Source organism: Cetorhinus maximus, chromosome 6 (assembly GCF_964194155.1).
Source record: "Cetorhinus maximus chromosome 6, sCetMax3.hap1.1, whole genome shotgun sequence".
NCBI lineage: Eukaryota > Metazoa > Chordata > Chondrichthyes > Lamniformes > Cetorhinidae > Cetorhinus > Cetorhinus maximus.
Genome location: NC_135884.1, coordinates 139,246,143 through 139,271,236, shown reverse-complemented (window position 1 = coordinate 139,271,236; position 25,094 = coordinate 139,246,143). Strand labels below are relative to the sequence as shown.

The following is a 25,094-nucleotide window of genomic DNA, read 5'->3' as shown; positions in this document are numbered from 1 at the left end:
GTGACCCGGGACACTAGCCGACATTAAAGTCCCCACCGAGGTGTGTGTGTCTGCGCTGGTGCCTGGGTGGCTGAAATGATGTGCCGCAAGTTGCACATGTTGCCCCTCAGGTGTGGAGAGGGGGCTGCGATGTTGGCGTGCGGGTCACTCTGGTGAAATTAACAACAAGGACAGTGCATCAGTTAGCGTACAGTCAGTTGAACCTTTCATCCCTTTCCCCCCAGCCTCATAAGTCGCTCACCCTTCAAGACCCTAAGGAGATGAACATTGGTGAGTTGAAAAAGAGTCAAGACGAGCCCCAACCATTAAAGGCACATGCAGACAGGCTGGTCAGATGGCCTCAGGAATGCCACATAGCATGTTATGAACCATAGGAGTGGGAGAGCGCAGGGGTACCTGACCTGGATGCATTGTGGCCTGGATAGTTGCGGGGCTGAGGAAATATCGCAAACAGTAGCGACATTTGCCGTGGATCACAGGAGATTGAGAGGTCACATTATTGGCCTTCATTCCGTAAGGAGGGGCATAGACCAGGTGGGCAGAAGGCAACATTTCCCCTTGGCACAGGGATGAGTAACATGGTGGCATTCATCTAAGTTGAGTGCTATGAGGTTCACAGCTGAGGTGCTGAGGACCATTTGGACAAAGTAATGTGGGGCGCACTGGCTGAAAGGGTGCTGGAGGTCCCAAACCCCCTAGAATGGAATAAGTCTTTGGCTGTGCAGCAGCGATCCAATGGCATGTTAGACCATGGTGATAGTGGTCACAAATGGGATAAGGTGGCTTTGGAAGGTGGTAGAGACGCGATTCCTCAAGGGGACGAGGGTCCCTCCTGTATGACCCAAACGTCAGAATGTATCAGTCTGTGAATGAGCAGTGTTGCAGCATTAACGATTGCAGCAACCATCAGTGGTTTGGATGGTGGGCAGAGAGAGTGGATGGGACTGTGGTCCTAAAATACCTGCCCGCCGGACCCCAGCCTCGCCGCCCCCAGCCGCCCTAGCCTCCTGCCTCCTGCCCAGCCCCATGGCCTGGTCCTCGAAGGGTTTGAGGCACTGGAGGAGGGTGCGCCCAGCTCCAGTCCTCTGGTGCTCCCGGGCATTGTGGTGACTTTTTGCCTGCAGAACAGAGAAGAGGATTTATTGGGGCTGATCGCTCATGTACTCTGCACGGGCACGCCGCACCCCAACCACAGTGGCCCATCTGAGGCCTCCAGCGGCTCCTGTCCACACTACTGGTGATCAGTCCCCAGAAGATAGTACGGCTGCTCCCAACCCCCTCCCCCAATGGCCACCTTGGACACATTCGGCATCCATCACTTTGAATATCACACGGCTCTTAGCGCCCATGGCAAGGAGGCGCAACTAGGTGCGGCACCGATGCCAGCAGATGGCACTTGCCCAAAACACCTTGAGGCTCCCCTTGCACCATCTCATTACCATCAATATGACATGTGTTGGAGTTATGAGTATGTGTCGTGCAGCCTCCCCTGCAGGTTGCCCCCAGACTACTCAAATGCCACAAACAACATATGCTGTGCGGAGAACCATTTTTCTCCTCAAGCAAAAAGGCTGGCATAAGCATAGTCAGTACCTATTTGCCCACCCAGCGTGCAACAGATGCCCTATGCAGTAACGACAGCAAGACACGGTGGGGGGGTCAAAGGCTAAGGCTGCCTTCTGGGTCAAACAGCCAAGACAGACATGGTACTCACCCTTCCAGAGCGCAGCAAATCATTGAATCGTTTCCTGCACTGTGTGCCAGTGCGCCGCACATCATCATGGGCACTTACAGCGTTACCCACCTCCTCCCACGCTTGGCTGGTGACATGGGGGGCCCTCCTCCTCCCATCCTCAGGATACAGAAGGTGCCGACCGATGCCCACCACTTGCAGGAGGACAGCAAGGCAGGCATCGGAAAATCGGGAAACACAGTGGCCCCCCCGCCGTTGGCCTATCCTGCAGCCTGCCCCCCTCCTCCTGCTCATGCTCCTGTCCTGTGACAGCTGCCTCTCTCTCTCCCTGAGTGGCCATGGTTCACTGCCTCAAGCAGGCTGCCTGGACACTCTGTATACAGACTGCCGACTCCCCATTGGAACCAGCGGTCTGAGCACGCCCGCCTCCACGACTATTCTCCTGTTCTCCATGGGAGTCGCTAACCCGCTGGGCGGGCCTTAATTGGCCCGCCCGGGGAAAATGGCGGCTCGGCCCGTTTCTCCAGCGGCAATCGGCCACCTGCCCACCCGCCACCAAGTCGGTCAGGCCCGCCCGACCGGCAAACGGAAAATTCTGCCCATACTGTTTCTGAACTTCACCTGGCTGGGTGACACCTTTCACCCCCTCCTTTGAAAACAATCTAGTCTGGTTTATTAAAAAAACCTTTGTGTACTGAGGTCACCAAGTCCCCCTGCCATCCCTGTGAGGATGACGGCAACACACTCTGGCAAACGCAGGAACTCACCAAAACACCACCAGAACCAATCCAGGATACGCTGAGAGACTTTCCAATAGCAGAAATTGTTCGCAATCACCTTGCCCGCAAAGCTGAATGTCTGGTCCTTTAAATAGCGCTGATGCAGCTCCCATTTTGTAGCTCAACACTTCGTTCATTGCACGGTCCAAATTAGGAAGTCTGACCAGTAGGCTCTGTGGCCTCAGGGTTGTATCGAATCGGTTATTTCTGAGGCAAACAGGGGGTGCCTGTGCGGGTGGCCTTTTCCAAGCGGGCACGCCGCACGGGCTGCCAGCTCAACGTTAGCCTCCCCCAGGAGTGTGCAAGGCTTAAGCAGCGTCACGACGGAAACCAAATTCGTGTCCCTGATCTCCAAACTGACGACAAGTTTCCTCTCCACTGCTGCAAGCAGATTTGGGTACACACAAGTTTGCAACTCCAGGGGCTGAATTTTCCCCCTGTTGGGGGGAGGGGTGGGGGTGGGGAAGTGTTGTGCGCCGCCATTTTTCGTGGGCGGGCCAATTAAGGTTCGCCCAGCGTGACGCTCGCCCGGGAAGTGCTGAACTCTCCCTGTGTGGGTGGGGAGGTGGGTGGGGAAGATTCCCCGAGTCCGGGCCTGCATTCTTTCGCACAGAGGTGCCTCAGGGAGATTTGTTTAAGTTTTAAACATCTGAATGAAGTAATTAAAACTTTTAAAACATGCCCCCTTATGAATGTGACAGTGTCACATGAGCTGGGACACGTCAATGAACTTTAAAAAAAAAAAAAAAAATTTTCAGCACTTCATGAGACCTCATCCCGCCCGTGGATGAGGTTCCATGAAAAATGCGAAGGCCGCCTGGGCTCTTCGCCTGCCCCCCCACGCCAGCCTTGGACGGGCAGCTCATTTAACTATTTCGATTGGTTTTTAACAGGCCTTTGACAGTTCGGCGGGCGCGCCGCCGAGTTGGCGGTACGTCCGCCGAACCGAAAACCTAAGTGACGCGCAGTGACGTCCAGATGCCTGCCTGACCTCACCGCATGTCATTTTACGCCCCCCCCACTCGCCGACCAGAAAATTCTCCCCCAGGCTATCGAAATTTAGCATGGAGTTCACTACTCAATTAATAACAATTTTATACACCACCTAGCTATTATAGAGTCAACAAAATGCAAAAGTGATGCTAGCCAAACGCTTAACACATACCTGTGTTTCCTTTTGCCAAAATTGAGATAAGAAATTGATTCCACATTCCAGAGCTACATGATTTTGACATCGACGTACACCATGCCTAAAAGTGATAAAGGAGTAAGTTTACATCACAGATTGTGTTGACTTGAGAAGGATTCATATCCCAGGGAAAGGATTGTGTTGCAACCATTCTAATTAAACAGTTCAATTTCTCTTAATGCCGCCTCGTTAAATCTTCAGCATCAGACAAGAGGTGGTTTCAAAGCGTCACATCGCGTAAAAAGGAAGGGGGATGGGGTGTCACAATATTGGTTAAAGAAACAATCACAGCTGTGAGAAGGGATGATGTTCCAGAAGGTTCATCAAATGAAGCCATATGGGTTGAACTGAGGAACCAAAAAAAAAACAGGCAATCGCGCTGCTGGGAGTGCACTACATATGCCCAAACTGGCAGAGGTGAGATAACAGAGCAAATATATGGCAGTCTAGTCAGAAAGGTAAAAGCCCATGGAATACAAGGGAAAGTGGCAATCCGGATCTAAAATTGGCTCAGTGGTAGGGAGCAAAGGGTTATGGTCGATGGGTATCTTTGTGACGAGGAAACTGTTTACAGTGGGGTTACACAGGGCTCGGTACTGGGTCGCTTGCTATTAGCGATTTATGTCAATGATTTAGGCTTAAATGTAGCGGGCATGAGAAAGAAGTTTGAGATGATACAATAATTGCCCATGTGGTTGGTGTTGAGGAAGAAAGCTGCAGACTGCAGGAAGATATCAATGAGCTTGTTCGCTGGGCAGAAAAGTGGCAAATGGAATTCAGCATGGAGAAGTGTGAGGTAATGGCCTGGATTTTACATTGGTCAGGCGGGGCTCAGCAGGGGGTGGGGGGGAAGGTCGCTGAGCTGGCCGCTGCCCGAAATTGGCTCGGCACCGCGATTTCATGCGGGTGGGCCAATCAAGGCCCACCCAGAGTGGATCACGAGCGGTAGCGCTACCTGTGCCGGCAGGGGGAGGGGGGAAGAGTCGGGTCCAGCACTCTTCCGCATGTGCGCGTAAAAGAGCGCTTCAATCTTCCCGAGGGACGGAGCAGCCACAGGGAGAATGAAGAGCTTTTTAAAGACATTATTAAAACCATTAAAAATTTAATGAAACATGTCCCCTCATGTGACTGTGTCATATGAGATGGGACATGTTTGTATTTTCACACTAAAGTTTTTATATTAGCTCTAGGAAAGCTCATCCGGCTCATGGACGAGGTTTCCTAAAAAAACGTAAAGGCCGCTTGGCCTTTTTTGCCAGCCAACCATTAGGTTGGACGGGCAGTGTGAATTTGCATTAATTAGTACGTTAATGGCCTTAATAGGCCTTTCAATTATTGGCGGGTGCGCAGCTGACTCCGGCGTGCGCCCGCCGAACGAAATATCGCAAAACAGCGTGATGACATTGGGACGCATGCCCGATGTCATCGCACGTCATTTCACGTTCAGGTATGTCGGGCCCGCCCCGACAGGCCGAATGTAAAACTCTGCCCAATTTATTTGGGAAGGACAAGTAAGGCAAGGGTATATACTGTAAGTGGTAGGATTCTGAGAGGTGTAGAGGAAGAAAGGGATCTTGGAGTGTATGTCCACAGCTCCCTAAAGGTAGCAGGATGGGTAGATAAGATGATCAAAAAAGTATATGGAATACTTTGCTTTACTGGTTGAGACCTGGAGTATAAAATCAGGGAGGCTTTGCTAGAATTATATAGAACGCCAGGGGCAAAATTTCTCCCCACCCCGTCGGCGGGGGAAGTTAAGGAGCAGGCGCTTGGAGGTGTGCCTCTGATCAGCGCCCCCAATTTACGTGGGTGGGCCAATTAAGACCCGTCCAGCGTGACGTCCGCAAGGAAGCGCTATGCGCTCCCTGTGCGGGTGGGGGGGGTTCCCTGAGCCAAGAGCACATGAAAGAGCACACTCATCTCCCTGAGGCTAAGTGTTGCCTCAGGGAGATTGGCACCAAATTCAAAAACGTTAAAAACAGAAAAAAACATTTCCCTGACATGTCCCCTCATGTGACACTGTCACGAGTTGGGACATGCCCATTACTTTTAGTTACACTGATTAAATTTTAAAAACCTATATGAAACCTCATCCCGCCCGTGGATGAGGTTTCATGCTTTTTCTAATGCCCGCCAAGGCTCCCGGCCTGCCCCCCAACCTTAAGGTTGGACGGGCAGGTCCACTAATTACGTTAATTACTTTGTCAACGACCTCAATTGGCCGTTGACAGGTCGGCGGGCGCACAGCTGATTCGGCTGCGCCCCCGCCGACCTGAAAATTGAAATTGGGCACGGTGATGTCGGGAGTCCCGCCCGATGTCATCCCGCGTCATTTTACGCCCCGCCTCCTGCCTGGGAAATCCTGGCCCAGGTGATCTGCAGCTACAGTGCTATGTACAGACCTGGTTACCACATTACCAGGAATATTGCGATCACACTAGAGAGGGTACAGAAGAGATTTACAAGGATGCTGCCAGAAATGGAGAATTTTTAGCAATGAGAAAAGACTGGATAGGCTAGGTTTGTTACCTTTTGGAACAGAGGAGGCTGAGGGGAGATTTAATTGTGGTGTATAAAATTATGAGGGGCCTAGATGGAGTGGATAGGAAGGGTCTATGTCCATGAGCTGAGAGGTCAATAACAAGGGGGCATAGAGTTAAAGTAATTGTGGAAGGATTAGAGGGGAGTTGAGGAGAAATGATTTCCTCCAGAGGATGGTGGGGGTCTGGAACTCACTGCCTGAAAGGGTGGTAAAGGCAGAAACCCTCATTGCATTTAATAGCCACTTGGATATGCACCTGAGGTGTTGTAACCTGCAAGATAATGGACCAAGAGCTAGAAAGAGGGATTAGATTGGGTTGCGTTTTTTTTTGGCTAGCATTGTTCATGATGGGCTGAATGGGCAGCTTCTGTACCAGAAAGCTTCCTATGTTTTTACATCACTGACTTCCACAACAAACAGCCATGTTTAAAATGGTCACCCACCTCAAAATATTCAGGTAGCTGCTGGTCTATGTTAAAGTAAAATTCTTGTGCTTTGTTTGCAGGTTGAATCTTATAAGTCTCCATTTTCTTCTTTAGTCTTTTTACCCTTGACTCAGCATTTACAATATACTGGAAGTGATTCAAACATGGGTTAAACATTCAGCAATAACTCATGCAGCCTAATCCTGTAACACAATGATCTATTATAATAATTAAGTTCGATATATTTAATCTATTTTTGTTTTCTTCCAAGCTAACTGATCAATTACAAGCTGATGCATGTTCAGCAGGTCCTAGATGAACTGCTATTAATGAATTTAAACATAGGGAGCATCTCAAATGTGGCTTAACATATCCTTAGTTAGAGGGTCAGAAATACCTGGAAATACTCAGCAGGTCTGGCAGCATCGGCGGAGAACAGCACAGTTGATGTTTCAAGTCCTCATGACCCTTCAACAGAACTCTGTTGAAGGGTCACGAGGACTCGAAACGTCGACTGTGCTCTTCTCCGCCGATGCTGCCAGACCTGCTGAGTCTTTCCAGGTATTTCTGTTTCTGTTTTTGTTTTGGATTTCTAGCATCCGCAGTTCTTTGCTTTAATCTTAGTTAGAGGGTAATGCACTTTGAAAAACACTGCAATAAAATCTTTATTGTGTTAAAGTCCAAAGCCCAATGCAGTTTCTCAGGTAAATCTTGCCACTTTTTTTTAAAATAACATACACAGGCTAATAGCTCCTCTGTCATAAACAATCTCCAAATACAGCAGGCAATGTAGACATCATACGGTTAAAACAAATCTAATCGTTTTGTCTTCACAGGCAACCCTTAAGTCACAATTTGTCAGGACTGAAAATTATATTTCAATTCAAAGGATTAAATTTGTTTAAAAGTGGTAAATTTTTATCCCTCAGATACCTCCTATATTAGACAGATGGCTGTTCTCTACACACATCACAGGGTTGAACTGGAACTATTGAATCTCACCGAGCCTGGTTGTCCTGTAACATTTTGGGTGACAGTATATGAATATATTTGAGACATGACATGTAGTGAATGGGCTTCTTGGCAGGAATATGTGACTATGGTGGGTGTTTTCCTTGCCTCATGTCTGGGGGCAGGATTTCCCGATCGGCATGAGGGGGGCGGGACCCGCTCGCCGACACGTAAAGTGACGCGGGATGACGTCGGGCGGAATTCCCAACGTCACCCCGCGTCATTTCAATTTTCAGGTCGGCGGGGGCGCAGCTGAATCAGCTGTGCGCCCGCCGACCTGTCAACAGCCAATTGAGGCCATTTAAAAAGTAATTGCACTAGTCAAAGGATCTTAAGGTTGGCGGGCAGGCCGGGAGCCCTGGCGGGCTTCAGAGAAATCATGAAACCTCATCCACGGCGGGATGAGGTTTCATGTAGGTTTTAAAAAATGTAATAAAAGTTTAACTAAAAGTGATGGACATGTCCCAACTCATGTGACCGTGTCACATGAGGGGACATGTCAGTGAAATTTTATTTCTATATTTTTAACATTTTTGAATTTGGCATCGATCTCCCTGAGGCAGCACTTAGCCTCAGGGAGATGAGTGCACTCTTTCGCGCGCACTCTTGGCTGAGGAAATGCCCTCCCGCCCGCACAGGGAGCGCATAGCGCTTCCTGGCAGACGTCAAGCTGGGTGGGTCTTCATTGGCCCGCCCTCGAAAAATGGCGGCACACGTCCGCTCCTGAACTTCCCCACCAATGGGTGGGGGGGGGGGGGAATTCTGCCCTGGGTCTTTGTAGGCCAATTAGCAGAGATTGATTACTATCCTTCATTCGCTGATGTATCATCTGACAAACAGGATGGTAGAAGGACCTTTTTGTTCTTCATCAAACAATTACTATGCTCTTTGAAAGCCTGAACAAAGGTTGGCGAATGTTGCAATAAGTTATTTTTCATTCCAGCACCCTTAACAAGGAATGGGGTGAAATCATGATGTATGATAGTAGCATATAGTACGAACAATAACACATGGTTGAGGTGGAGGAGTAGTGGTATTGTCCCTGGACTGGCAAGCCAGAGATCTAGAGTAATGCTCTGAGGACCTGAGTTCGAACCTCACCACAGCAGATGGTAGAATTTGAAGTCAATAAAAATCTGGAATTGAAAGTCTAATGATGGACCACAAAACCATTGTCGGTTGTGATAAAAACTCACCTGGTTCACTAATGTGCTTTAGGGAAGGAAATCTGCCATCCTTACCTGGTCTGGTCTACATGTGACTCCAGACCCACAGCAAAGTGGTTGACTCTTAAATGCCTGCTAAACATGGGCAATAAATGCTGGCCTAGCCAGTGAGGCTCAGATCCCATGAACAAATAAAAAAAACACTCAAGCTGCCTTGTCCTTCATTTTAAATTGAAGTGTTAACACATTTTTAAAATTTAGATTAAAGGCTCTATGTGTCTCTCCAGTGTGTCTCTCCAAGGGTATCATTGGGAATCTCTGCCAACTTCACCCTGAAGATGTACAGACTCCTTGTCACAACTACTCTGTTTGTGACAGCTCCACATTCATCCAGAAAAGAAGGCACATTTTCTTAGCTAAAAAAAAATCACTGAATCAACCTCACCAAAGCAAATTCTCTGGTCATTATATTGTTGCTGTTTGTGGGATCTTGCTGTGCACAAATTGGTTGCCACATTTCCTACATTGCAACAGTGGCTATACTTCAAAAAAATACTTCATTGGTTTGCAAGAGACTTTGGGACAAGCTGAGTTTGTGAAAGTTGCTAAGTAAGTGTAAGCCTGTCTTTCCTTTTGTGCTACATTAGCCAGGGAGCTGTTGGGGCATGTATTGTGCAGCTGATGAATACTGCTTCTGGAAAGATAGAACATCCTCAACCACCTACCCCTCTTCCAGTTCCCTAGGTTCAGTGATGCAGCAAGTGATAAATCCTCAACATCGCCATCTAAAATCCCTCTGGGCGAAGGAATCTTAGTTGGTGGGAGAGAACAAGCCAATGACGCAGATGGTAATCTGAGGGTGTGGTTCAGGCTAGAGGGTGACTAGCTGGGACAGTCTGGCTCTCTCAGGTTTCCCCCCTGTGGTTGTGTGGGAACAGCAGGAAAGGATGGCAAAGGTTGAGAAGCAATGTAGTTGAACACCAGTTGGGGGAAGCACTGAGGATGGTACGGGCACAGAATGTGCCCTGGGTGGGGAACTTCAACGTCCATCACCAAGAGTGGCTTAGTAGCACCACAACTGACCAAGCTGGCCAAGTCCTGAAGGATACAGCTGCTGAATTGGGTCTTCAGCAGGTGATGAGGGAAGCAATAAGAGGGAAAAGCCTCCTTGATCTCGTCCTCGCCGAGCTACCTGTCATAGATGCACCTGTCCATTATAGTATTGGTAGGAGTGACCACTGCACAGTCCTTGTGGAGACAAAGCCCAGTCTTCATACTGAGGACACCGCCCATCGTGCTATGTGGCACTACAACCATGCTAACAGATTTGGCAACTCAAGCCTGGGCATCCATGAGGCTCTGTGGGCCATCAGCAGCAGCAGAATTGCATTCAACCACAATCTACAACGTTAAGGCCCGGCATATCTCCCACTCCACCATTACCATCAAACCCGGAGAATCTACCCTGGTTCAAAGAAGTGTGGAGGAAGGCATGCCAGGAGCAGCACCAGGCATTCCCAAAAGTGAGGTGCCAACCTGGTGAAGCTACAACATGGGACTACTTGCATGCTAACTAGCGGGAGCAGCATACAATAGGCAAAACTCAGCGATCCCACAACCAACAGATCAGATCTAAGCTCTGCAGTCCTGCCACAAGGTGGTGGATAATTAAACAATGAGGAGGAGGAGGAGGCGGCTCCACAAATATCTCACTCCTCGATGATAAGGTAGCCCAGCACATCAATGCAAAAGATAAGGCTGAAGCATTTGCAACAATCTTCAGTCAGAAGTGCCAAGTGGATGAGTCATCCCAACCTCCTCCAGAGATCCTCAGCATCACAGATGCCAGTCTTCAGCCAATTTGATTCACTCCACGTGATATCAAGAAATGGCTGAAGGCACTGGATACTGCAAAGGCTATGGGCCCTGACAACATTCCAGCATTAGTACTGAAGTCTTGTGCTCCAGAACTAACACTCCCCTAGCCAAGCTGTTTTGGTACAGCTACAACACTGCCATCTACCTGACAATATGGAACGTTGTCCAGAGTTATGTCCTGGCTACAACAAGCAGGGCATATCCAACATGGCCAATTACCGCCCCATCAGTTTACTCTCAAGCATCAGCAAAGTGAAGGAAGAGGTCATTGACAGTGCCATCGAGGCACTTGCTCAGCAAAAACCTGCTCACTGAGGTTCAGTTTGGGTTCCACCAGGGCCACTCAGTTCCTGACCTTGTTACAGCCTTAGTCCAAACATGGACAAAAGAGGCGAGATGAGAGTCACTGCCCTTGACATCAAGGCAGCATTTGACTGAGTATTGCATCAAGGAGCCCCAGCAAAACTGAAGACGTCAATGGGAATCAGGGAGAAAACTCTTCACTAGTTGGAGTCATACCTAGCACAAAGGAAGATGGTTGTGCTGACTGGAGTTAAATTATCAAAGGACATCACTGCAGGAGTTCCTCAGGGTAGTGTCCTAGGCCCAACCATGTTCAGCTGCTTCATCAATGACTTTCCCTCCATCATAAAATCAGAAGTGGGGATGTTTGTTGATTATTATACAATGTCAGCACCATTCATGACTCCTCAGACACTGAAGCAGTCTGAGACCATATGCAGCAAGACCAGGATAACATTCGGGCTTCAGATGATAAGTGGCAAGAAACATTCACACCACACAAGTGCCGGGCAATGACCATCTCGAACAAGGGAGATGGTTAGATTCTCTCTTGACATTCAATGGCGTTACTATCGCTGAATCCCCCATCAACAACATCCTGGGGGTTACCATTGACCAAAAACTGAACTGGACTAGCCATAGAAATGCTGCGGCTCCAAGAGAAGGTCAGGGGCTAGGAATCCTATAGCGAGTAACTCAGCTCCTGACTCCCCAAAGCCTGTCCGCTGTCTACAAGGCACAAGTCAGGAGTGTGATGGAATACTCCCCATTTGCCTGCATCGGCCCCTTGAGTGAGAAAAAAAATGGAAATGTTGGACAAGCCTGCCTTAGCCCAAACTCTGTCTGAGTGACATTTTGTACCATAGGGTGGCAATTCTCTCTAAGGCTTCCCTGTAAATTAAGAAAGGTCTTGTTATCCCAGCTGGAAATACTTTAAATAATAGAACTATTGCCAAATACGTAGCTGGCAGCATCTTCTTATTCTACTTTAACACTAATTCCCTACCCTTTCACCTTCTTTCTTCCTGAAATGCCTGCTCCTCATCTTTTTCCCACTCCCTCCAACTCTCTCCTGCCTCCAGAAACCCAAGCGCCTTTCTGTTCTTCATCCTACAATAATCCTGCCACTAGTTGCATTGATGCTGAGCTGCTATCCTGTGTCCATCTGCAGAAAATGTGACCTTTGGCCCATATCACTCCCCCACAACCTGATAGTTAAGAGCTATAGCCGAAAATTCACCCATTCTTGCTGGCTGAATGTATACTAAATTGCACCTTGCATCTTTTCCCTTCTGCTACTTCCTATTCCTGAGCATCTATTACTTCCTACATGAAACCCTTATCTCATCTATCCTATCTTTCACCTTCCCTTCTCTCTCCTACGATCTCCCACCCATGGCTGGTTGCTCTCCCAACTCAATATCTTACAGCCACCAGCACAAAACACTCCCTTTCCTGCCATATGGTATTTACCATGTATCCCCTGGAAGATGATGAGAGAGGTAGAAAGACAAAACAGTGGAAAATAGGGGAAACCGTCAGAAGGGAAAGGGCAAAGAGGAAAAGAAAGGGAGATCAAGCCCAAGAAGAGAACCAGAAGAAGAGGGGCGGACAACGAGAAAAGCTGCAACACGGAGACAAGTAGGATGTCTCCTTGGTTCATAAGCCAAGACACAGCTGAGTAAATAGTGAAACATAGAAATTTGCCTTCTACAATCTCAGTAATCACATGATACAATGATATACAATTAGTCTTTGGAGAGCTGAGAGTTAATGATGAACTATAATACGCATAATGAACTGAAGGAAGCGAGAATGGTTGATGAATCACCAGATTGTCTGGAAGGAAGGTGAAACATGGAATATAAACTTCCTCTCCCACTCCAGATATTTAGTTATCAGTTGGAACACAAGGATTGATGGCTAGAATGAACACTGACCAGAGATTATTAATGAACAACTATGGTCCATAAAATAGGTGCTTTGCAATGATCAGTGTTAGCATAAGTCAGGTATTGCCTCATACCACCAAGAGAGTTGACAGTCCAAATGTCTGTCTGTACTTGAAATACCCAACTTGTAGTGAACAAGCAGTGTATAAAGAGGGGTGGAGTTGCAGGGCTAAGTCAGGTAGCAGGATCAGGAGAAACACAAGTTATTACCCTTTGCTGTCATACTCATGCTGTCAGGCCTGCTGAGTTTTTCCAGCTATTTTTGTTTCTGTTTCAGATTTCCAGCATCCGCAGTATTTTGCTTTTATCACCCTTTGTGTTGTATGGACTGATCATCTGTGCTACATGAGTAAAGTCTGTTCCATACACCCATGTCTCGCGCTTACTTAAAATGTGTTGCTGTGAACCGTAGAAAGAAGTGGGTTGGCACAGCAATTGGGGTTGGATTTTGCAGCCCCCCACTGGGCATGTTTTTGGTTGGGGGCGGGGGGGCACATAAAATACGACAGTCGGTAGCCCACCACCTTCCCACCCACCCCAGATCTGTTCTCCCTAAGATGGGTGAGTAAGGTGCCTACTAGGCCACCCTCCCTTAGGCCTATTGAGGCTCTTAACTGACCAATTAAGGAGCAATTAAGGGTCTAAATCTGCCTCCACAGGCATAACACGCTGGGCAGTGAAAGGCAGGTGAGAGTTGGAAAGCCATTTTTCTCACCAAAGTTACTGAAAGGGCAGGGAGGAAGGGTTGGTTTACCTCTTTTGGCGAGGGGGGCAGGGGTGGTACCCTGTGCGCATTGGTGGACTCTCCCCCACAAGATCATAGCCCCCACTTTGTGCCTCCCTGCCTGGCCTCCTTCCTAATCCCCCGCCGTTCTCACCCTCCTCCCCGGGGTGCCCGGTCCCTCCCCACCCAAGAAACCCCGGACTCACCTTTTCCAGTGTCCATCATTTATCTTGGCGGGGCCTTCTTGCTCTCCCAGCAGCACCCACTACTCTCCTCTGGCACTGCTGGGACTGCAGGAGTTGCCACCCAATCAAATTGGCGGGCTGCTCTTGAGGGCAGGGCTTCCTTCCGCTGAGGGGTGGAAGAAGTACAGCCCCACCCCATCCCGAAAAACTCAGCCCTGATTTCTGTCAGTTTGACAACAGACCCAGAAATAACATGAGGAAAATCCCAGTGGTGGAGAGCTTTGGGAAACCATGGGCCGGATTCTCAATCAAAGTTCAGGAGCCCAACACTCGGATCATTTCCTGCTCCTGACCCCACGTTGTGCCAACATCAGTGACGGAATGTGATTTTCAAATGTGAAACCCCTAACTGGCCCGAAGATGGTTTTGGCGCCCAATTCGAGGCTCAAGAACGGCCTAGTAATGGAGGGCAATTTTAAAAGGCAAGTAGTAGCCATGACTGCGCTTGCCATTGCCTGAAGATTTGGAGCAGAAGGGAACTGAGAGGGCCAGCATTGTCCTGGGCAGGTGGCCCTGGGCAGGCCCAGGCTTTTCCAAAGCCTCCCTAGAGGCTTTGACAGATGCTCTCTCCAAGAGAGGAGGGATGTGCTCTTCCCTCCATTCAGAAGAAGAAATCCTCCAAGCCAGACCCAGGTTGCATGGATGGAGGCGGTGACAGAGGTCAGCAGCCTTGGAGTCACAAGGAGAGCGTAGGTGCAGTGCAGAAAGCACTTCAATGAACTGATAAGGTCTGAAAAGGTGAGTAGCAAGTTACAGGCCTCTAACTCTGTATAAAACAGCATACACATGTGCACGTGAGGTGAGCAGACTGAGTGCTCATAGTTCTCCTTAACATTAAGTGAGCAATTTTATGACTGAGACATCAGCAAGCCTCACACATGGAATGCAACTGAGCGTGGTGCAGCACTGAGGAACACCACATGTCATGTGTACGCCATGCTGAGAAGTTTGACCTTTAATCTAGATAGATTACTCAGAAAACCTGTGGAATCTTCCACCATTGAGGCACGAATGTTTACAAATAGCTTGATCATAAATAATAGAAAATGATGCTTCACAGGAAGTTAACAAGTTATCTGAAGATGTAAAATCCAGCAGTTGGCCTTCCCGCTGCTCAACAGCTAACACCCGCCCCCCCACCAGCCCCCACAACCTGACTGAAATTTTACAGGAAGGTGAGTGAGTCGTCTTGTGGCCTGCCCACCCTTGGGCCTATTGAAGCCCTTAAGCGGTCAATTAATAGCTACTTAAGGGCTTTGTTCCATCACTGTCAGTATTGTACCCCAGCGTTAGGAGGCCCACATCATGTGGGAAGCCCGGCAGCTTTAGCTGCATGGACTGGTGTCAGGCAAGGGCAGGGGGGGATTTCATTTGTGGGCTCACTGGAGGCACCCCACCCAAAGGACATTCCCCCTTTAACCTCCACTCCCCCCCCACCCACCCCACCCCCAAACCCCGGGCCTCTTGAACCCCACCCACTTCCACCCACACTGAGACCCCTGATCCCAGACTTATCTGGTCACCTCAGCGTCGTGAGACTGCCAGTAGGCCCAGCAGAGGCCACCACTCTCAGCTGGCACTGCTCGGAGCACAACTCTGTGCCACCCAATTGGCCAACAGCTCTTTAAGGCAGGATTTCCTCATGAAAAAGGGGCAGAGGTCCCGTCGTAACGCAACTAGTGCTGCGGGGCAGCCATCATGATTGTGGCTGGGCTCCCCCTTGACCTTTTAGCTGGAGGGAGCGGTGAGGGGGTTGGGGGGGTGGTTGGGACCGTGGCTCCTAATAAAATCCAGCCCCATGGTCTATTTTCCAACTAGAATTGATACTGTAGAAACACTTAAAAACCTTGCACGTCTTTTTTAAAATAGAGACGTTAATCCATTTAAAATAAGGTAAAATTACTATTTTAGTAGAAGCATTTTAAGTATTTTGACAGGAGCAGCGTAATTCAGAAGATATATTTCTGAGTTAATTCACTTTACAGGAGAAACAGCAACAGTAATCTGAATTGAAACCCAGTACAGAAATTCTCCAGTCGTGTTATAAAAATAGGCAAGACAGTAAGAATACAATAAACTCTACCTGAATTAATCCAGCTGCATTGATAATTCTCTTCCATAGGGGTGATTTTCCATAAATTAAGGCAACATCATGCAGTGATAATTCATTCAAAACCTGGTCATAAAACAATTCATGATTTCAATATCAACTCATAATTACGTGTATAAATTCTTGCAGGAGTTTTATTTGTTGAAATGTTTTGCTTTCAACAAGGCAAACACACATGACATATAGCACTGCCTCTATGCAAAACATGCCGTCAGCAGATTTTACATAAGTTTTGGTGCACTGGGTGCATTTACGTTCTTAGGCTGGCATTCTGCAACAGCGTTTTCTGGAAACAGCACGGGGTGCAGGGTATGGGGTATGGGGTATGAGGTACAGGGTTTTAAGTTTTAAGTGCCCAGGGCGACCGCTTTGCAGAACACCTGCGGTCTGTCCGCAAGAAAGACCCAAACCTCCCTGTCGCTTGCCATTTTAACATTCCACCTTGTTCTCTTGCCCACATGTCTGTCCTTGGCTTCCTGCATTGTTCCAGTGAAGCCCAACGCAAACTGGAGGAACAGCACCTCATCTTCCGACTAGGCACTTACAGCCTTCCAGACTGAATATTGAATTCAACAACTTTAGATCTTGAACTCCCTCGTCCATCCCCACCCCCTTTCCGTTTCTTCCCCCTCCCTTTTGTTTTTTCCAATAATTTATATAGATTTTTCTTTTCCCACCTATTTCCATTATTTTTAAATCTATACCTGTAATGCCCTGTCAGTCTTTCCACCCCACCCCCGCTAGAGCTGTACCTTGAGTGTCCTGCCATCCATTCTTAATTAGCACATTCTCTTAGATAATATCACCACCTTCAACACCTCTTTGTTCCTTTATCTGTGACATCTTTTGATTATCTGCTCCTATCACTGCTTGCTTGTCCCTACAACCACCGCCCCCCCCAACTTCTCTCCCCCCACCCCCCTCCCCCCCACCTTAAACCAGCTTATATTTCACCCCTCTCCAATTTTTACTTAGTTCTGTTGAAGGGTCATGAGGACTCGAAACATCAACTCTTTTCTTCTCCGCCAATGCTGCCAGACCTGCTGAGTTTTTCCAGGTAATTCTGTTTTTGTTTTACGCTTTAAAAAGTATTTCATTGGCTTTACAATGACTTTTGCCATCTATATGGCTGTGAAAGGCACTATATAAATGCAATTGTTTTCCTGCTTCCTTTACCATGGAGCGTAGTCTCAACAATTTGCTGCTCTTGTGCCTCTAGAGCTCATAGGGCTAACCACACTGCGTTAAGGATGTCACTTTTTTGAGAGAGTGCCATAATATGTCATGCTTGTTCTTCTGGAAGACATATGACAAAGTTCCAAGTGCATGCCTATCAGTTCAGCGGAAAGCTGTGGAGACTTTAGGCAAACCTCCAGTAAGAGTAAGGAACTCGCAAGAAGGGTAAGGGAAATTGTTACAGGAGTTCCACCTGAAGTCGGGGAAGGGGGAAAAGAGCAATTCATGGGGTTTCCCAGGGGCCAGTACTGTTTCATTTTACAACAATAACTACACAGCCAAATCGGTAGGATATAAGTCACAGGAAGTTATGATCGAATTGTATAATACTGTGGTAAACTGCACCAACAATAACTTGTATTTTCATAGCGTCTTTAGTGTAGGAAAACATAAGGCACTTCACAGGAGCATTATCGAACAAAAACTTGACACTTGAGCAACATAAGATGATATTAGGGCAGATGACCAAAAGCTTGGTCAAAGGGGTAGGTTTTAAGGGGTGTCTTAACGGAAGAACGAAAGATCAAGAGGCAGAGTGGTTTACGGGGGCAATTCCAGAGCTGAGGTCCTCAGCAGCCGAAGGCACGGCTACAGGCATAGATGCAGCGATTAAAATTAGGGATACTCAAGAGGTCAGCATTGGAGGAGTGCAGGTTATCTCAGAGGATTGTGGGTGGGAGGGGATTGCAAAGGTAAGGAGGGATGATGGGGGTATTTGAAAATGTGGATGAGAGTTCTAAAATTGAACTGTTGCTTAACCAGGAGCCAAACGTAGATCAGCAAGCAGCGGAATAATGGCTGAACAGGCCTTGGTGCGAGATAGGAGGAGATGGGCAGCAGAGATCTGAATATGTTTACCAAGGCAGAATGCGGCAAGTCGGCCAAAAAAAAAAGTGTATTGGCATTGTCATGTCTAAAGCTAACAAAGGCATGAATGAGGGTTTCAGCAGGAAAGCTGAGGCAAGGCCAGAGTCAGATGATGTTACCCTTAGTGATGAGATGGATGTATGCCTACTATGTCAAATTCTAGCAACCAAGATTCAAGCAAGATATTTAAGGCCTGGAGACAATTTAGAGAGGAGGAGTAAAAAGGTTGATCCATGCATTAGAGGGCTTAAAAATCTGGACAATCTTGGGCTTTGCATCCATTTAGGCAAATACAGCACTCAAAATTGCACAAAGCAACATCCCAGAAACAGATGAGTGACCATTAAGTCGATGGTGATATTTATTTTGGAAAGAATATTGGCCAAGAGAGGAGGGAAACTGCTCTTCTTCCAATCGTGCCATGAATCTTATAGGTTTACTTAAACAGGCAAGTGTGGCCTTGCTTTAACATAGCATCTGAAAGAAACTAATTTGACAATGTAGCACTCCCTCAGTCAATCCACTGAAGAGATTAGTGCGTAAGTTCTGGAATGGAACTTGAATCCATAACCATTGGACTCAGATGAAATAATTGCCAGGGTTTTTAGGACGGTGGGATTTCCTTTCCTGCCATCTGGAGAGTCGGCGGGGGACACATCCTTGTCGACACTGCCTGCCCCGCAGCCATTTCCCGCTCCTATGAGTGTTAATTGGCTGCAGGCAGGACTTCCACCCCTCAATCAGGAGGGGTGCTGCCTTAGAGAGCTGCTGCCCAATCTGGTTGGCCGGCAGCTCTCTAGTCCGTGCAGCACCAAAACTGCAGTGGGCAAGGCTGATACTGCAATCAGTCCCCAGAGTCCCCAGTCCCCTGGGATTCCAGGAACAGGTAAGTTATGGGGTTCCCAGGATAAGGAGGATAGGGGAGGCCTGAGAGGGGCAATGGGCAGAGGGGGATTCGGGTGTTGGCGGTGAGGCCTGGAGGAGAGGGAGGTCTTGTTGTCACTAGGCCTTAAGGGGAGGTGCCCGTCTTTAAGCGATGTAGGCGCCCCCTCCCCCAACAAACCCCCATTTCCTGTCCGAGGCCTGAACCCAATTTATTTTGGGCTTCCCCATACCCTGGGACTCATCCCGCCAGCCTGAAAATTGAGACTGGATGGGAAATGGTCCTTAAGTGGTCAATAATTGGTGCTTAAGGGCCTCAACTGGGGCAAGGGCAGGTAGGTCAGCTGAGGCCTCGCCCACCCAGCATAAATTTCAGAGAGGTTGGGGCAGGCGGGAGACCCATCCGAGGAATTTTACTGTCAGCTCCTACCTACAAACCCGCCGGCAGGGGAGTGTAAAATTCTGACCAATGTATTTTACAGGGTAAGCTTTTTGTGCCAATTAAATGTTTAAAAGAAAGTACCCTTCCCAGCATTCCAAGGTCACACAGCTTCTTCTGTGTAAAGATGTTATTCTGTTCCATGTTGGAATTTATGGTCTGGAAGAAAAATAAATGAATCAAATGTTCAATTTTGAAAAATATCGAGTCCATTTTCTTTTAAACTGAAGTCCACTGTGACGCTCCAATGCTGATCAAACAAATCAGATGGGAATGTTTGTAACAATTTCAACCTGTAAACAATAAAAGTTTCAGTCATCACTTAATTGACCAAAGGTCATAAACCACATATACAAGCCCGATCCCTAAAAGCTGGGATTCCAAATTCCACCAGTGTCAAGCACCATTTCAATTATATTGCTAGTCACGGAACAATCAAGATTACTTAATTTGCACACAGTCTTTACCATTCTTAGAAAGCAATGGTATCGTCCAGACACTATCTTTACCATGCATAATTGGTCCTGGGCAGATTGCATGTCAAGTATGCCCAAAATATATAAACTTATATGATATCGTGCTTTTCTGTCATCCATGGCCTTCTATTCTAATATTATTTAAGTGTCAGGAACCACAATAGCTCAGGAGCAGCCAGTTGCCTAAGATTAATGGGGATTTTTATTTCACTTGGCTGAACTGCAGTCTTTATAATTTGATCCCTTACCAGCATGGATCGACTGTGGTTTTCCTGTTAAATGACTAATCAGTGGGATAACCCCGATTCTCATTTTAGTTCCCTGCAAGAATCTATTCGCTATAGGCCAAGACTGATATCGTGCAGTTAGTTCGGGGATTGGTCTGCAGCATTCTTCACACTCGGAATTGTTAGCCATCTCTTTTCAAAAAGGTTAAACGCACCAGGTTAGTAAAATTCTGGCTTCCCTGCCTGTTTGTAGGCTGTATTTTGAAGGCGATGCTTTGGATGATGCCAGCTTTCTCGTTAAGCCTAAACTGCCATTTTTGAAGCCCAGAGCAAATTTGCAAAACAGCCACATTAGAGAAACATAATTTGTACATTTTCTTGCACCATTGTTATAGGAGGACAGGCACTTGTACGTTTACTATATATTTAAAGCCTTTGTTAATAGATAGACAGGCCGTCTTAGAAAGTTACTTAGAAAGAGAAAGCAAGGCATATTTATACAGCACTTAGCATGACCATCTTAAGTGCTTTACAGCCAATGAAGTACTTTATGATGTATAGTCACTGTTGTAATGTTGGAAATGTGACAACCAATTTGTGCACAACAGGCTCCACAAACAGGAATGTGATCCTGACCAATAATCTTTTTTTTTTAGTGATGTTGATTGAGGGATAAACGTTGGCCAGGACACTGGGCCCTTACTCTTCTTTGAAACAGTGTCATGGGATCTGTTAGATCCACCTGAGAGGGCAACTAGCTGAGGCCTCGGTTTAATGTCTCACCCGAAAGTCAACGCCTTTGGCACTGCGACCCTCTCTCAGTAATACGCCGGAGCATCTGGCTCAAGCGACTCAGGGCGGATTTTCCCATCCCTTCCATCGGCAGGATTTCCCGGCCCTGCCGAAGTCAACGGAGATTTGAACGGCTCGCCACATCAGCCGTGGGGTAACCCGCTGGGGAGGGCGCTGGAAAACCCTGGCCTCAGTTACAGATCTAAATACAGTTTGGGCGTGGACCAGCAGGAGATGGTAGAATATCAGCTAGCATTTCAAGTTTATACTTGTATTTTTCTCCACTTAATTCACTTTGTTTAATTCATTTGTTTAGGCTTAAGCAATTTCTTTTGCACCCACCTGCCAACCACAGATGCTGAGTGATTCGAATAGGTCTCTCTGTAGGCTATATACCTGTTGTCCTGTGTGTCAGGCCTGAGCCTGATATATGCTGAATCCTAACTAAACTTCACTTTCAGTTTATAATGGATACTGAGTCGAGCTGTCATGATATTTTTTTTTTTTGAGTCCGGATAGGTCTCAGTTGCGGGACATCTTGGGCTGGATTTTAAGGTGCATCGTGATCCCTGCCCCCGCCGGCTAAGAAGTCAGTGGAGAAACCGCCCAGAAGAAAAATGGCTACCCCCTGCTGTCATTTAACGGCCAACTGGTCATTAATAGGCTGGAGGCAGAATTTCGGCCCCTCAAGGACAGGAAGTCCCACCTCTGAGAGCTGCCAGGTAACCAGATGGCCGGCATCTCTGTACTCCCAGCAGCGCCAGGTGGTCACTGCAGGCAGGCTCCAATGGCAATCGTCGATGGGGACGGACACCAAGGTAGGCGGGGGAGGTGGGGGGGGGAGGGGAGGGGAGGGGAAGGGGGATTTTGCCAGGTCAGGCTGATAGGCCCCAGCATGCGGGCTGAGGGGGCTTGGGGGCCAGGTTTGAGAGGGTAAAGAGGACAGTGTGATCTTGGGGGGGGGGGTGTGCCTCCAACACAAACAAGGGATCAGCAATGGAGCTCCCCCCGATCTTTGCCTGACACCAGCCCACGCTGCTAAAGCTGCTGGGCTTTCCACATGACATGGACCTCCGCCACCACGGGTAAATTAGCAGTGGGGGTGGCATGAGGCCCTTAGATAGTCTTCGCCTTCATCGTCTCCTGCAAAATTTCATACAGTTGGCGGCCAGGCGAGGAGGCGGCGGGAGGGCCAACCGCTGGATTTTTCGAGTCACCCCCACCTTCCAACCCACTGGTAGGGGAGGGTGAAATCCAGGCCAAGGTCTGATTCATGTTGGAGGTCATCCACCAATATTTTTATTTTGAACAATATTTTTTTTGTAGAACCCCCCCCACACTGGTTGCCTGAGCATTTCAAAAAAAATGTGGCACTCCAAAATGTTTTATTTTCTTGGGGCTGAATTTTTAAAGCAGTGTTGGGATCCTGACACCCAGATGAATTCGAGCTCCCAAACCGGCGTCTTAGCCGCTTTGCTTTCGCGGGACTATTTTAAAATCCAAGAGGCCTAATTGGCTGGAAGCAAACTCGGTGCCCAATTAGAGACAGCGGGCATCTTCAGAAGGGGGAACTGCCTATCTGCCTGACATCAATGGGAGCCTTGCCAAACAGAGCAGGCAGCTCCTGAGAAGGCCAGGAGCTGTAACTCAGGTGGAACTATGGACACCAAGTTAAGACACAGTGCTTGGCCTGCACTAGTTGGCCCACCAAATTTTGTTTTAACACACAGATAAATAAACTTGCTTGCCCCGTGCCAAACCCGGCAGCTGTGGGCCAGACAGTTTGGATTTTCTGGGAAAAAAAAATTATATTCGCAGCGGAAAAGACCCCTCAACAAACTCCTAAAGGAACTTAAGGGCCCATTAATTGGCAGTGAGCAAGTTTCCTGTTTCCTCCCCCTTTGAAAATCCCCAAACTATCTCAGAGACGTCCAGATTCCGAGATGACCTCTGCAACCACGATTTTGAAATTTTGCCCACATTTGGTCAAGACTCCATGGCTATTTGAAAATCCAGCTCCTGATGCCTGCTGGAGAATTGAATACTTGCCCCAATTTAAGTAAAATGCTTATTATTTTGTGCTGCCTTTCCCTCAAGTAGAGTGTTGTTGGGTCTTTTCCAACTAATGGCTAGTTTAATTCAGCCCACGTCAGGTTTCTTGTCAGGAGCCCAGAGATTGAAACTAAAAGAAATAAAACATAATCAAAGCTTCTGAAACTACATTGGAAGGGATTCCTCTAGAAATTTGGAAAACATGTTGCGAGGAGCATAGAACCTATTGAAAAGTCTAAACTTCTGCTATTCCATAGATACTTGGGTTTCTTATCATGTTAGTTTAAGAGATCATGAACTTGATTTTCAACTTGTCTTCCAGATATAAGATTGGCATTGAAGATCTGCCCCTCGCTATAGTAACTGCCAGATTTTTGTTTCCAAAGAAATTGATGAACAGGAAAATCAGGTGGTTTCTATAAATGGCGAAATGGGATAACTGAAATTATTTCATATTTGTTGATATTAAAGTGTGCATTTATAGCTTCAGAATAGATAAATGTAGTTATGAGAGCTCTTTTCATGCATGATGGGAAATATAGCCAATACTGTAGGCATGATGGAATATTTGACCAAAGTGACTATGGGGAATACTGGCTTAGTAGTTAGCAATTACTGCCTTAAACAGCCTGCCTATTCATTGTTATACAGAAGAAAGAGATAAGGGGGAACTGAAGGCCATATCGAATGCTGAGGATCGAGATAATGGGAACATCTGCTAATGGAATAGTATGGTTAGTTAAGAAATTAATGAGAAACATTATAATGAAAAGTAGGGAGATAAGAAAGCTAAACATGTGCTGTAAACCCTGTAGCTTTGAGAGAGGTTCCTTGGGCTGGCTGAGGTTCTCTCCCTTGCAAGTGCTTGAAATAAATATATGCTTGCTTGAATCTCTCAGATTTGAGAGTGGTCATTTTTATCACAATGGGCAGCCAATCAGCAATGCCAGTTAAATGCCTAGGGGGGAAAGTTGAAAATTGATCCCCAAGTATCACTTTCCTCAGGATGACAAAAATAATTGGCGAGTGCTGAGTAAATGATTATCCTATTTCAATTTGGCTAAGGTGGTATGGTAGCTTGATATGTGACTAACCTTTGAAATTTAATAATGGAGTTATTTTAAATATTTTATTAGTAAGTCAATTTTGTTTGAATGCAACATTTGGTCACTTTCTACATTTGACAGTCAGAATGGAAGAATTAATAGCAACTATATTTTGTAGTGCTCGCATTTTCCTGAATTCCTTGACAAAAATTGCAATTTTGCATCTCCTTCACTTACCTACCTGTATTACCCAGTGGTGGTGTTCCCATTCTCCTTCATTCATGTTTCTGCAGTAAAAGATCTTTTACTGCAGCTAGAGCAGTCATATCATGTTACCGAATTTAAATAGCTACACATTACAGGTTTTGCTAACAATTCCATTTTAACATTCCAACAAGCTGAGAAGGAATGACTTTCTTCTGACCTATGACTTCTATATGCTCTGTTAAAGTCTGAATAATAAAGGACATTGTCCAGGACACAAGGGTAGAAATTATAATTTGTGTTCTTTTGTTATAATTTTTTTTATTATTTGGCCTTGGAATTCTCAGAGAGGCTGGGAGATAGTGAATCTGGGATGGAATGGTAATTCCCCATTCGCCCACCCCACCAGTTGTTACCTTAAATTGGTGCAAATGGGAGGTTAAGAATAATTATTCCTCATGTCAACCGTTGCTAAGACTCCATATTGGATAATGAAAAGGCTCCAGCCCAAATTCATAATCTCTCCACTGTCAGTGCATTGCAAAACTGTGTTCTCTGCATCAAGCATTTAAACTTTGAGTCTAATACATGCATTCATACTTCATTAGATTTCCAACTCTATCACAGCAAATTTATGTGCAGTAAAGTTATATAGCTAATTGTTGTACCATAAAATTATAGAAAACTTACCATTAGATTCATAAACAAATGGGAACAGCAGATCCCCAGGAACTTGTAATTATAGGGTGAAAAGCAAGGAATTCCTCCAAACTTCAATCCTAATTCCTAGATAAATGACATTGATGAAATATTCAGCATTATTCAAGTACAAACAAAATAATTGCTATTAACTAGC

The 25,094-nt window shown here is 46.9% G+C and overlaps 1 protein-coding gene across 2 annotated transcripts in view; it reads right to left on the bottom strand.

Moving 5' to 3' along the window:
• The window catches only part of LOC144682197 (rifampicin phosphotransferase-like), a 180,589-nt gene that overhangs the window by 41,001 nt on the left and 114,494 nt on the right, over positions 1–25,094 (bottom strand). For both annotated transcript variants that reach the window (XM_078544590.1, XM_078544589.1), the window contains exons 22-26: positions 24,929–25,024; positions 19,526–19,600; positions 15,991–16,083; positions 6,647–6,775; positions 3,638–3,722 (exon numbers count right to left, since the gene is read on the bottom strand). In XM_078544590.1, coding sequence (XP_078400716.1) covers positions 3,638–3,722; positions 6,647–6,775; positions 15,991–16,083; positions 19,526–19,600; positions 24,929–25,024 — 478 coding nt within the window. The remainder of the gene's footprint in view (positions 1–3,637; positions 3,723–6,646; positions 6,776–15,990; positions 16,084–19,525; positions 19,601–24,928; positions 25,025–25,094) is intronic.